Source organism: Phaseolus vulgaris, chromosome 7 (genome assembly GCF_000499845.2).
Source record: "Phaseolus vulgaris cultivar G19833 chromosome 7, P. vulgaris v2.0, whole genome shotgun sequence".
Classification (NCBI taxonomy): Eukaryota; Viridiplantae; Streptophyta; class Magnoliopsida; order Fabales; family Fabaceae; genus Phaseolus; species Phaseolus vulgaris.
This window is the reverse complement of record NC_023753.2, coordinates 16,299,649-16,313,890: the sequence shown is the minus strand read 5'-3', so window position 1 is coordinate 16,313,890 and position 14,242 is coordinate 16,299,649. Positions and strand designations below refer to the sequence as shown.

Here is a 14,242-nt window from a genome sequence, read left to right as displayed (position 1 = left end):
GGCCATTTGTTTGAGGATGATAAGAAATTGAAAAGTTTAACTTAGTTCCAAGTTTTTCCAAAAGAATCCTCAAAAAATGGTTTTCACATTTTGGTTCTTTATCTAACACTATGCTTGGAGATAAACCATAAAGTCTTATCACTTCTCTAAAGAAGAGCTTACCCATAACCATAAAATTAGATTCAAACCCTTTTGTTGTCCTAGGAAGCTCTAATATAAAATCTAGGCTTATATCTTCCCATCGAACATTTGCAAAAGGTGAAGGAGTATAGAGTTCATGAGACATTGCCTTAATTTTAGTTTTAAAACAAGAAATGCATCTAGGGTAATGTCTTTGAACATCGTTTCTCATGGGTGACCAAAAGAATTTTCTTTTTAAAAGCTTTAGAATTTTATCAACTCTAAATTGGCCCATGAGTTCTCCTTCATGAAGAATTTCTCTTTTATTTGTGAAGGTAGTCTCGTTGGTACAACCATTGATCATGGAAATTTTAACACTTTGCAATGGTTGTCTCAATAAGACATAACAAGTTTCTTTAGGCACTACCTCACATAAAAAATTATCTTTGTAGATGCCTATAGATAACTTGACCTTCAGTTGTTGGTGATATCTTAATACATATTCAAAATAATTTACTACCTTTTTGTCTAGGCAATCCTTCTCTAAGGATTCCTTTTTCACTAGGCTTGCAAGGGATGTTGTAAGATATTCCTCATTTTTTCTAGATTCACACAACCCCTCACTTGGCTTTTCTATTTCTTTCTTCTTCTCTTTCTCATTTTCTTCATTCTCACTAGTTTTCCTTTTGTCTTCCTCTTTTGATCTTTTCCCTTGCATCTTTCTTTCCTTTCTTACTTTATGGGAAGCAAACAATTGTTCTACCCTAATTTCCCAGCTAGGCAAGCTTCTATATTTTCTTTTCTATGGAAATGGGGTAGGTCTACCCTAACCTCTCTTGGGCTTTCTTGCTCTCTCCTTCTATTCCTCCTAGGGGGTGGTTGATAATATTCATTTATTCTAAGACTTTCCTCCCCAAAAGAAGCATGATCTTTAGAGATAGATGCATCAGAATGTAATTTTTTTTAATTTTGAGAATTCTCATCCTTTGCTTTAGTCAATACATTAGTTTTGGCCTCATTCTCCAATTGTTTATATGAAATTAATTGAACATCCTTGGAAAGTTGTTTCAAAAGGGATTTGATGGATTTCACATCACTTTCCATAGACTTTGAAGAATGAGAAAACATGACTAGAACTTTGTGTCTAGAAATGTTTTACTTTGAGAAAAATGAGGGAAGTTAAAGAAGGTAGTTTTCCAGGTAAGAGAGGTGAGTCACAATGGACTACTTAAATACCAAGTCTTGCCTTAGCCAAAAACTATCCCTCAAGATCTTTCACAAATCTTTCTCTTGGTAAACCACTTAAAACACAATGAGGTTGGAGAAATCAAATTTTTAATGCAAGAAACAATGCAAACTATCTAATAACCCAAGCAAAATTATCAAAGATTAAACAAGAAAAAAGCAAAGCAAAACAAGCGTAGCAAACGAAGGCAATTGATGTAATTAAAGCAATTAACAAAAGCTAAGCTAGATAGTTTTAAGCTAGTCGGCCCTAGGTGAGGCTTCTTGGACACTTGGAGCCCTTGAAGACACACTCACCGTCTAATTGCGTGATTAACAAGTAAATAACAAGAGTTAAGTTGCAAAGAAATTAGATGGAACTCCCTTTGTTGATTTTCTATTTGCACTTCCTTTGTCGTCTCTTCTTTGTTGGGTCTTCCAATGTGTGTGGTGTATTTAGTATGTGTTTGTTGCTGCCCTTGCCTTTGTTCCTCTTGGAATTAGGTAATTAAAATCTTCAATCCAGCACCTATCAAGCAAAGCTAGACTCCTCTCAAGTCAATTCCCACTCAACAAGTACCAATTGATATTTAATCCACCACAAAGCTTAGAGGTCAAAGAAAGAAAGCAAGAAACAAATTAATTTGAAAAACAGTACCACACAAATGGAATTAAATGTGACAACTAGAAAGAGTTCCAATGAAATTAGACGAGCAAATAAAAAGGTACTCAAAGAAAGGATGGCACACAAAAAGGAACCTATGGAATAGTACTAGATTTGATTTAAAAACCAAAAAAACAGCACCACTGAAACAAATTGTTGTGGTCCAGAATGCGTGATTTTCACATATTTATGCTGAGCTGGCCTTTTAATATTTGCTTCTGAAAATTTATATTCAAACATATCAAGATCTCAAAATAATTTTGGCGTTGGTTTCACTCCAAACGCATGCACCATTTAATTTTAATAATTTTTCCAAAAATCAGTGCTCAGAACCGCCAATTGTAGCGTCAGATTTGCACACTTGTTTTGTAATATTTATCTTTTTTTTTCTATTTCTTTTTTTGAACTGATTCTTTTTTTGTCCTTTCTCTAACACCTCAATCTAGAAAAATCCAGAGGCTCAGAATTTTCTTATGTTGCATTTAATTTTTGATCCTGTCGGTTGACTTAGCGCAAGAGCGTTGCCTCGTCACGATCTTCCTCACCAGCTTGACACCACGTGCCCTCCAAATCCGCTCCACAGATAGCCTCTCTGAGAACCTGAAAAACACACAGTGGCGCCTCTGCGGCCGGTGGCACTCCGACGCTCAAGTCAGATTACAGAATCACTAGAAAAACAACGTGTGTAAAAACAGCGTGTAAAAAAACTCTCCCCTGAATCTCACTCTGATTCTCTTTTATGCCTCCCTCTGTACCTGCGCCTAACAGAATTCTGTTATGCCGTTCTGGCATGTGTCAGGACCCTGTTGTGCTTTTCTGTGGCAACGTACCACCAGAATCAGTAGAACGTGAGTATCAGCGCGTGTCTGCAATTGTCTGTACCTTCGGCGGCACGGAGTGCACCTTTGTCTGGACCGCGTCCCTCTTAGATGATGACACGTGGAGGCATGCAACTAACCACACACGTGTCATTACTTGAAGGCTCTAGCGCTTCTCACTGCGTGTCTAAGTTATCCCCTGGCGGAGTAACTTAGCGCATTCCCTTCATCTGGGTAAATCGCAGACTCTCAGGAGGACGCCAGGTGTGGCTGGTCTAAGCACACTCACCAGGCGTTGCTCTCTGTGCGAACGATTCCCCCTTCGCGAAGTCATGCGCGTAATGGGTTGAGGGAGTCACCAATCACTTGCCGGTTTACTAGCCCCCCCCTCAGGCCACTCTCATGCACGATTCTCTGAGACATGTTCATGCGAGGTCCGTGCGTAACGCTCTTGCTAGGAATCTCAGTCCCAGCTTAATTGCGTGTAACATGAGCCCCCGATGACCATGCATCCGATGACTAATCGGTGCTCTATTGCTTCTCGCGTTCCGCCCCCAGGAGTTCATCCGGGAACTGATCTATCGATGACCGCTTGGTTACCGGCCACCGATCACCGTTCTGGGTGATCTGCCCCCTGACTTCTCTGCCAAATGGTCTGTCGGTGGCCACTTGACTACTGACCACCGATCACTTCTTTGGATGATTTGCTCCCTGATCTCTCTGCCAACTGGCCCACGTGTCACCCTACGAGTGGTCCACGTGATTGTCTTCTGCTGACGTCATCAACCACCGATGACCGACCGGATCACAAGCCCCTCAGTCTCGAGCTGTGAACTCGTTCTCAGCGAAGAGACCAAGTGGTCGCGACCTTGGTCCACGTGGCAAGTGGGCCCACGTCATGTGCTACCTCACGTGCTGCCTTTTAACGTTACGACTACCTCCCTTAATCTCGCGACACGTGGGCGCATCAACGGTCAGCGTGGAATGTCGCTAGCGCTTCTCTTCTTTTCAAATAGGCGCGCGCCTTTACTGTTTCTTCATCTTCTTCAACCAACCCCCAGACTCTCTGCGAATCCCCTCTTGCGCTTCCATCTTTCTTCCAGCTTTCTACCTTCAGAACCTTCGCGATCATTCAAAGGTATGGTTTTTCCTCTTTCTTGGTCCATTTAGGTTCTTTTCATCGATTGCATTCGTCCCTTTCATCATCATGCATCCATCTTCTCCGTTTTTCCTCTTCTCGACCCAGGCTAGGGTTTTCGCACTCTTCACTCTGCTCTCTGCTTCTCCCTCTTCCTCTTTCCACCTGGACCTTTCTCTCCTTTCCTTCCTCTGTTTTTCACCGAACCATTCATCATTTCCTCTCCTTCCATTCATTCTGACTTTTCGCTTTTCCCCCACTGCAGCTATCTATCAATGGCTCGCTTGAAACAGACCGCTCGAACCATCGCCTCGTCTTCTGGTGCACAGCCTTCCGCAAGTGCTCCAGCTCCACCACCACCCGTTGCAACCTCCTACCACGACAACGCCAGGGTCTATAACTGGGCTCCCCTGGCGCTGCTCGCTGAAACCTCTACCTTGCTGCCGCAAGGGCACCTGAAGTCCCTCCTGAGCAGCAACCCGGATGAGCCCTCTTGCGCCATCGATCGGGAGAACGACTTCAACATCCGCGTCTGCATTCCTCCTCGAGGGATGCCCATCTGCGCGGACGATAGGGCCACCAATGGGGTGCCCTTCGTCTTCATCTACTCTACCATCTTCAAAAGGTTGAAGCTACGCCTACCCTTCACCTTTTTCGAGAAGGAGTTGATGATGGAGTTGAACGTCGCACCCTGCCAACTCCATCCAAATGCCTGGGCTTTCATCCGGGCATTTGAAATTCTCTGCAATTACTTCGGGCATAACGCCTCCGTGGACGTGTTCCTCTACTTCTTCGAGGTGAAGAACCCTGGGGACAGGTCCTGGGTGAGCCTGAATGGGGTTGCTGGACGGGTGCTCTTGGGCCTGTATCAGCAATCCTTTAAAGACTGGAAAGGCAGGTTCTTCATGATATCGGCCACCCCACAAAGTCCAACATTGCTCGAGGGGTACCCCCTCTACTGGGTTCCCGCGGTTGAGTTCAAGAAACCCCGGGATCTCGAAGCCATGGCCCCCTATGAGCGCGAGCTATGTGGGCTGTTCCTGGGGGCCAAGTACAACTCTACACTCCTCATCAAACATGAGTTTGATGTGTTGGCTCTGAAAAAATATATAGGTAGCTCTTCTTCTTTCACCTCTTAGGATACTTGCACATTCTCATGCATAATTGCATACATTTTGACTTACTTGCGTAACTAGGCTATCTAACTCTTCTTTTTCCCTTCGATGTAGATACAATGTCAGGGAAAGATAGGAGGAAAGCTTTGCTGGAGCTCGCCAAACTCCGGGGGGCAAAGGGACTGGCTCCTCCTCTTCCACCACCGACCCTATTGCAGCCCCTCCTCTCTCGGTCGCGCCAGCTGAAGGCCCCGAGCCAGGGAGGAAAAGAAGGAAGCTGGTGAAGGCCTTTCCTTCATCTGCTGCTGCCCCTGCTCCCTCAACCGAAGAGGAGAGCTCTGGCTCTCCTCTCATACACCGCAAGAGGAAACTTCCAGCGGTTGGGGGGGCTTCATCTCTTCAACCTGGGGAAGTCGAGGCGGTGGAGATAGAGGAAGGTTCAACCTTGCCTCCCTCTGCTCAACAACTGCCCTCTCCAACCCCCCGACTGCCCTCTCCCACTCCCCGACTGCCCTCTCCAACTCCACTTCCATCACCTCCCCCAGCAGGCCAAGCTCTTGGCCAATCTACCTCACCTGCTGGGGGTGATTCTGCTCCCTCGGGGGGTCTCCCAGGGCCCCTTGCATCACCACCGCCACCACCAACCTCCGCTGCTACCGCCGAAGGTGGGGGCAGCTCGCGACCAAGCGGCTCTGGAGCCAGCAACGAAAACTTCAGCCGAGTCATAGCCTTGGTCCGACAGCTCCTTCGCAGCCGGGAGCTTGTTGAGTGGAATGGGGACGAGGTGGACATGCACCTGGCGAAGCAAATTGTGCTTTCCTTGGAGTTTTCCACCCAGCACCGCAAGCAAATAGCCCTGGAGAAGAGGGTAAAGGAGCTTGAGCACGACAAGTGGTCACTGCAGAGTGACTTCGAAGCTGCCCAAGAGTCCGTAGCCCTGCTGAGGGGTATGGTGGAAAAATCCAGGGGTGAGCACTTCGCGCAAGTCCAAGAGACCATCAAGACTGAGATCTTGATGGGGCAAGCTGTCAACTCCCTGGACTGCGAGGTGGCGCAACTGCGGGCCGAGACCTCCTCCCTACGCCAACTGAACTCACAACTAGTGGGGGAGCTCGAGTCCACCAGGGAAGCGGCCGCTACTGGGGAGAAGAAACTTGAGGAGGTGGTGGGCCAGCTATCTGAAGTAAAGGGCCAATTGGAAAAAGCTGCCTCTTCCCTTACTGCCCTTACCACCGAGAAAAATGCTGCGGAGGCCTCGAAGCAAAAATTAGAGGCTGAGAACGCCGACCTTATGAATGTGGGTGCTGACGCCCTCACTGACGGATTCGAGCTGGCGCTCGAGCAGATCCGATGCGTTCTCCCAGATCTGGATCTCTCGCAGTTCAGCATTTATCACGAAGTGGTAGATGGAAAGCTCACCCCTCCTCCTTGAGCTCTTTCTCTCTCTTTTTTTTTTCTTTGTAATTTTACACTTCTGCACAATTCGTTGTGCCTGAACTTGTACAAACTTTGTCGCTTAATATATACTAGTTTCAGACGCATGTCTTTTTCTCCGCATTTTCTTAAACTTTGTCTTTCTCTTTGCACACGACTAAATGTTAACCAACCTAGGCTTAGCGCGATCTGCCTTCTTTGATCTTGGCCTCTACTTTGATTGCGACTAACAACTCCCTTAGCTTCGTCCTTAACAGCTCTTGTGCACTGCTTTGTACTGGATGACTGACAAGGCGTAGCCTGTCTGCTAGCTTGCTGTGTAGGAACTTGTTTGGAAAAGTTTCCTCCGACAAGGCAAAACTGATCAGTCATCGTTCTTTGTACTTCACTTCGCTTGTCTGTCGCTCTAGTGCTAAGTGCGTAGAGGGCACCGATCGTCAGAGGTGGCACCTTGTTTGGCGAAACTTGCTCAACCGCGTGAACGCAGCAATACTTGACCTTCCGTGCACCGCTTTTAACTCGAGCAAGTTGTTTAACCTTATAACAAACTTGGCAAACTTGTTAACTCAAAGTAAATTTGAGCAACTATCAACTCTTCGATGACGTTCAATAAAACTTGTGAACTCAAGGCAATAAACCTTAACATAAAATCACTTACTAGGCAGCAGGTTTTGACTCAAACTAGTATTAAAATACAGTTTACCTGATCTGCCAAGTGAAGTGCCCCCTACTTCTGTCATCGCCCGGAACTCTTCTGATCTGGCACTCGCCGCACAACCCTTTCACTGTCTCAACCTTCACGCCACAGGGTTTTGGCGACGTTATCTTTCTTCTTTGCATAACTTGATCATTGTTCCCTCATCTGGGGGTAGAGGCGCCCTTCGGATCCTTCTCTTCCTCCCAAACTTTCAGAACAATGATCTGGATAGTGAGGTGTTCTCTTCGAACCTACCTCAGTTATCCTTTATCTTCTTCCACCCTTCACGCCATTCCTGAACTTCTTCAAGATGAGAAGGATTTTATCTTGCCTGAACTCGCTCGACGGCGAGAAGGACTTTATCTGGTGCCTCAACTTGCCCAGGGTGTACATCTCCCCCCCTGGATGCACTGAGGACTTTTTCTTGCCTGAACTCGCTCGACAACGAGAAGGACTTTATCTGGTGCCTCAACTTGCCCAGGGTGTACATCTCCCCCCCCCTTGGATGCACTGAGGACTTTTTCTCTTGCCTCAAAATGCGCAAGGGCGCTGATGGCTTTTTGCACTACTGGTACCTCCGATCGCCAAAGGACGATGAGGTCTCTAAAACTTTAACTATTGCCACCGATCGCCGTAAACGACAGGGACTTTAAAACTTTAACTATTGCCACCGATCGCCGAAAAACGATGGGGTCTTTAAAACTTTTACTATTGCCACCGATCGCCGAAAAATGATGGGGAGTTTAAAACTTTAGCTCATTTGAAGCATGCAATATGACTTTACTGTTGCCCTAGATCACATACGAGTAATAAGGCCTTTTTTCTAAAACTCTAAAAGCCGTAAGCGTGCAAAATTAGAAGCTTTAAACTTTGAAAAACTCTTCTTTATTGGGTGGCCTCATTAAAAACCCTCCTTAGGGAAAAAAGAGAGCCCCCTTGAAATTGTTTTAACAGAAACTATTCGAATCTCATCCTATTCGTCTTTACTTACAAGGCTTTAACTGTAATACGACTTGAGATGTGTTGCATTCCAAGTGCGGGGAATCGCCCCTCCATCTAATGTCTCCAAGCGGTAGGCGCCATTCCCGAGCGCCTCGGTTATTCTGAACGGTCCCGTCCATTTGGGCGATAACTTGTTCTGCATCTCATACTGATGGGCCTTGCTCATCACCAGATCGCCGCTTCTAAACTGCCTCGACGTTACCTTAGAGTTGTACCTTCGCTCAACTCTTCTCTTTACCGCTTCGGCTTTCACTCTCGCCTCCTCCCTGACCTCATCCAGCAAATCCAGATTCATTCTTCTTTCTTCGTTGGAGTCTTCCGCCACGAAGTTCTGGAATCTCGGCGAGCTTTCCTGGATTTCCACTGGAATCATCGCATCACATCCATAAACCAAACTAAAGGGGGTCTCGTGGGTTCCTGACTGCTCAGTTGTATGGTATGCCCAAACTATGCGGGGGACCTCTTCAGCCCACGATCCCTTAGCTTTCTCCAATCTTCTCTTCAAACCTCTCAGCAACACCCGATTGGCAGACTCCACTTGGCCATTCGTCTGTGGGTGTTCGACAGATGCAAACACCTGTTGTATCCCCACCTCTTCGCACAGCTTTTTCAAGAGGTGACTTGCAAACTGCGTCCCATTGTCTAACACCAAGCGTTTAGGCACACCAAACCGGCACACTATGTTCTTCCATACAAAGCTCTCGATCTTGTGTGCGGTGATCTGGGCCACCGGCTCTGCTTCGATCCACTTGGTGAAGTATTCGATCGCCACCACCAAGTACTTCATTTGCCTGATTGCCAATGGGAAGGGTCCCAGAATGTCAATTCCCCAAGTATGGAACGGCCAGGGGCTGTAAATCGACTTCAGCTCTTCTGGGGGTGCCTTGTGCCAATCAGCGTGCTGCTGGCATTGCTTACAACGCTGGGCGTATCTCTTGCAATCTTCTCTCATCGTAGGCCAGTAATAGCCTGCACGGATAGTCCTTGTCGCCAGCGATCGACCTCCAATGTGGCTCCTGCAAATTCCCTCATGGAGCTCAGCCATAATCCTCGTGCACTTCTCTCCGTGTATGCATACAAGAAGGGGGTGCGTGAATCCAAACCAGTACAGCTCGCCGTCAATAAGGGTAAACTTGCTGGAGCTCTTCTTTATCTTCCTGGCCTCAATTGAGTCAACTGGAAGCACACCATCTGCTAAATAACGCTGGTAAGGCGTTATCCACGTGTCTGGCTCGTGGACAGCGCAAATCTGCATCGATCTTAACCCTTCTTCTGCTGGGCGCGCTCTGACCCTCGGTGCCCTCAGAGTTTCCTGTGTTAGGGATCTATGACTTCTCGCCGGTCTTCCTATAGATCTGCAGACATGGAGAACTTGGTGGTCTGCCACGAATGCTCGAGGCGCTTTCAAAGTTTCTTGAATGACAGTCCTCTGCCTACCCCCCTTTCCCGAACTGGCGAGCTTGGCTAGCAAGTCAGCTCGGGCATTCTGTTCTCTTGGCACGTGCACCACCGCAAATGAAGCGAAAGATCTTCTCAGCTCCTGCACGTACTCCAAGTAGGCTGCCAGCTGCGGGTCCTTGGCTTGGAACTCGCCAGTTACTTGTCCCGTGACCAACAGCGAGTCGCTCTTGGCCATCAGCACTCTCGCCCCCATTTCCTTAGCTAGCAAGATTCCAGCGATCAAAGCCTCATACTCTGCCTGGTTGTTGCTTGCTTTGAAGGCGAACCTCAATGATTGCTCTATCAACACTCCGTTGGGCCCTTCCAAGATGACCCCAGCCCCGCTGCCCAGCTGGTTAGACGACCATCAACAGAGAGTACCCAGCGAAAGTCACCCTCGGCGTTCTGTGCCACCTCGGAGGACAACTCGACCACGAAATCGGCGAAGACTTGCCCTTTGATCGATCCCCGGGGTTCATACTTGATGTCGAACTCGGAAAGCTCGACCGCCCACTTCACCATTCTTCCAGCCACATCGGGCTTCTTCAGAACCTTCTGGATCGGCAGATCAGTCATCACCAGTACCGTGAAGCTCTGGAAGTAATGGCGCAATCTCCTCGCCGAGAATACAACCGCTAATGCTGCCTTTTCTAGGGCCTGGTACCTTACCTCCGGGCCTTGTAGCACCTTGCTAACGAAATATATAGGCCTTTGGGTCTGGTCCTGATCCTGCACTAGCACTGCGTTGATCGCCCTCTCAGTTATGGCAAAGTACAGCCTGAGGGGTGTTATGTCTTGAGGCTTGCACAGAACTGGAGGGCCTGCCAGATATTCCTTGAGCTTTACGAAGGCCTCCTCACACTCCTTTGTCCAAACAAATCTGTTGTTTCTCTTCAAACATTGGAAGTATGGGTGACCCTTCTCTCCGCTTGCCGATACGAATCGGGACAGGGCGGCCATCCGCCCCGTGAGTTGCTGCACCTCCTTCACATTGGCGGGACTCCTCATTGCCAAAATGGTGGTGCACTTCTCGGGGTTAGCCTCAATTCCCCTCTCTGACAGAAGAAACCCCAGAAATTTCCCTGCTTCTACACCAAAAACACACTTTTCAGGATTCAGTTTTAGCTTGTACCTGGCTATTGTGGTGAACAACTCTTCCAAGTTTGCGACGTGCTTGTCTTTTACCAGGGACGTCACGACCATGTCGTCGACGTATGCCTGCACATTCCTTCCGAGTATGGGCGCGAGCTCCTTGTCCATCAGCCTTTGGTACGTGGCCCCTGCATTTTTCAACCCGAAGGGCATCACCCTGTAGCAATAACACGACCTCTCCGTCATGAAGGCGGTCTTCTCTTCGTCCATGGGGTGCATTTTGATTTGGTTGTACCCCGAGAAGGCATCCAGGAAACTGAGCAGCTTGCACCCTGATGCATTGTCTACTAGGGCGTCAATACTTGGCAAGGGGTAAGAGTCCTTCGGGCAGGCCTTGTTCAAGTCTGTAAAGTCAACGCACATCCGCCATTTCCCGCTGCTCTTCTTGACCAGGACGACGTTAGCGAGCCATTCTGGATATTGGATTTCCCTGATGTGGCCCGCCGCAAGTAGTTTCCGTGTCTCTTCCCTGATCGCCTGTCTCTTCTCCTCATTGAATTTTCTTTTTTTTTGGCGGATGGGCCTGACTTGGGGGTCCATTGCCAAACAAATGGCACAAGAAATCGGGGTCGATCCCTGGCATATCTGAAGCAGCCCACGCAAACGCATTCAAGTGCCTACTAATTACTTCGGCGATCTAGTCTTGCGTCCTGCTATCCAGGGTTCTTCCCAACTTAAACACCTTACCACTGATCTCCTTCTCGAGCCATTCTTCTACCGGCTGAGGTTTCCTCTCGCTGGCGATCAGCGCCCTCGCGATACCGGTTTCTCTGGCGGTCTCCGAGCAGTTTCTCTCCGATCTCGCCTCTACATTCCCCATCGGCACATCGTCCTCGGTGACCACCTCTAACGCCACATCCGAAACTCGTCAGGGTTCCGGTTCCACGCCAGGGGGAGGCGTGGTGGTTATGTGAGACACAGACCTCTTGTTCTTAAGGCTATTTTCATAACACTTCTTTGCCTCCTTCTGGTCGGAGCAAATAGTGATGATCATACCCTCCATAGACGGCAGCTTGACCTTCATGTGCCTCGTCGAAGGCACAGCTCCCGTCCTGTTGAGCGTTGGCCTCCCCAGCAGTATGTTGTATGCTGATGGGGCGTTCACGACAAGGTACCTGACCTTCTCCGTTCGTGAGGCCAAACCGTCAGTGAAGGTTGTCCTCAGCTCGATATACCCCCTCAGTTCCACTTGGTCGCCGGCGAAACCGTACAAGCAGCCCCCATACGGTCTTAGCTGATCAGGGGACAGGTGTAACTTCTCAAAGGTTGGCCAAAACATCACGTCTGCTGAGCTTCCTTGGTCAACCAGCACCCGGTGGACGGTCCTCCCCGCCGTGACCAGAGAGATCACAATAGGGTCGTTGTCATGAGGTACCACATCCCTGCGGTCCTCCTTGGTGAACGTGATGTCCACATCGGGCGAGTGATCCTCGAAGGCTTCAACCGACATTATCGACCTCGCATACCTCTTTCGTTGCGACGCTGTGCACCCCCTGCCGGAGAATCCGCCAGCTATGGTGTGGATCTCGCCGTGGATAGGCACCTCGTGCTGTTGCCCTCCGCTGCTCGCCGGTTGGGACCCTGATGCCTGGTCCGCTTGCTTCTCTAGCAAGTAATCCTTCAGGAAATCACATTTGACCAGCTCGGCGAGCTGGTGCCCCAAGGCCAAACACGAACTGATAGAGTGGCCAAAGCTCTTGTGGAACTCGCACCAGGCGTCTGGCTTTGGCCCTAAAATCTTCTCCGTCGTTTTCTCAGGCACTTTGAGCCTGGCAGCTATGTTTGGGATGGCGATCAAATTAGCCAAACCCATCACAAATTCATACCTCGGGGGGCGATTACCCCCCCTGGGGCGATTACTCTCCCTGGGGCGCCCTGGCCCCTTGCTCTTATTTTTCTTAGGGTCGTAAGGGTGACGCGTCCTTTGATCCCTCTTTCCCGCCGCCGCCTCCATTATCCTCTGAGGCTGTACCCTCGTTTGGGTGCGCGGTTTAGCTGGGGCCACATTTCCTCTCTTCTCTGTAACCTCGCTCTCAGCAGTGATGTGAGCCACAGCACGTCGCCGGATTTCGGCGAACGTGGCGGGGTGGTTCCTGATGAGCGACTCACTAAAGGGCCCAGGCAATACACCCTTTTTGAAGGCGTGCACGAACATTTCCTCGTCTTTCCCTGGCAAACGGACTATCCGAGCCCCGAATCTGTTCAGGAAATCCTTCAAGGACTCCCCTTGGTACTGCCTTATGTCAAACAAGTCGTAAGACACCAGAGGTGGCGCCTTGTTGACTATGTACTGCTCAACAAACATCTTGGAAAATTGTTGGAACGTGGTGATATGGCCAGTAGGTATACTGACGAACCAGTCCAACGCCGTTCCGCTCAAGGTGCTCATGAACACCTTACAATACACCGCGTCTGAGCCCCCTGAGAGCATCATCTGAGTATGAAACGCCGTGAGATGGGCTTCAGGGTTCTCCACCACAGTGAAAGATGCTTTCACTGCCACAGTGCTAGCCGGGACCACTGCGTCCATGATCTCTTGGGAAAATGGCATAGGGAAACTGCGTGGTGGGGATGGGGGTGCGGATCTGTCCCCTGTCGCACGCTCCTCCCGCTCCTGAAGGGCTTTGCGCAGCTCTTCGTTGATCCTGTTGAGCTCTTCATTCCTTGCTTGCGAGGCCACCAGCGCCTCGTGCATCCTTTCCTGCTCAGAACGCGATGCAGCCACGTTCTCCTGCAACGTCCTCATCATGTCCATCACCTGCGTCATGGACACAACATCTTCGTCGGTTGATGGCGCAACTGAACTGGAGCGTTGTCCTCATCTTTCCGCAACAAACTCAGCAGCTCAAAGAACTCCAAACAAGCGGAAACTCCAGGAGTCGACTGAGATAGAGAGCAGCTGAACAGAAAACACTCGAGGCACCACCAACACAAACTATGGTTGGGAATCACGTTTTATACGTGCCCCACGGTGGGCGCCAAATGATCCTGCCGGTTGACTTAGCGCAAGAGCGTTGCCTCGTCACAATCTTCCTCACCAGCTTGACACCACGTGCCCTCCAAATCCGCTCCACAGATAGCCTCTTTGAGAACCTGAAAAACACACAGTGGCGCCTCTGACGCTCAAGTCAGATTACAGAATCACTAGAAAAACAACGTGTGTAAAAACAGCGTGTAAAAAAACTCTCCCCTGAATCTCACTCTGATTCTCTTTTATGCCTCCCTCTGTACCTGCGCCTAACAGAATTATGTTATGCCGTTCTGGCATGTGTCAGGACCCTGTTGTGCTTTTTTGTGGCAACGTACCACCAGAATCAGTAGAACGTGAGTATCTGCGCGTGTCTGCAATTGTCTGTACCTTCGGCGGCACGGAGTGCACCTTTGTCTGGACCGCGTCCCTCTTAGATGATGACACGTGGAGGCATGCAACTAACCACA

At 49.1% G+C, this 14,242-nt stretch overlaps 1 protein-coding gene across 1 annotated transcript; it reads right to left on the bottom strand.

Annotated features, from left to right (window-relative positions):
- Nucleotides 1-11,142: 11,142 nt before the first annotated feature.
- Nucleotides 11,143-13,334, bottom strand: LOC137829136 (uncharacterized). Its single transcript, XM_068635930.1, has 2 exons — nucleotides 12,271-13,334; nucleotides 11,143-11,389 (listed from the first exon to the last, which is right to left on the bottom strand). Exons 1-2 carry the CDS (start codon nucleotides 13,332-13,334, stop codon nucleotides 11,143-11,145), a joined length of 1,311 nt encoding a protein of 436 aa, XP_068492031.1.
- Between the last annotated feature and the right edge of the window lie 908 nt (nucleotides 13,335-14,242).

Coding starts and splice junctions, on each gene's coding strand:
- LOC137829136 (XM_068635930.1), bottom strand. CDS start 13,334: ATGGACGCAGTGGTCCCGGCTAGCACTGTGGCAGTGAAAGCATCTTTC. Junction 11,390..12,270: donor ACAGCGTCGCAACGAAAGAG/GTATGCGAGGTC, acceptor GGGCTGCTTCAG/ATATGCCAGGGATCGACCCC.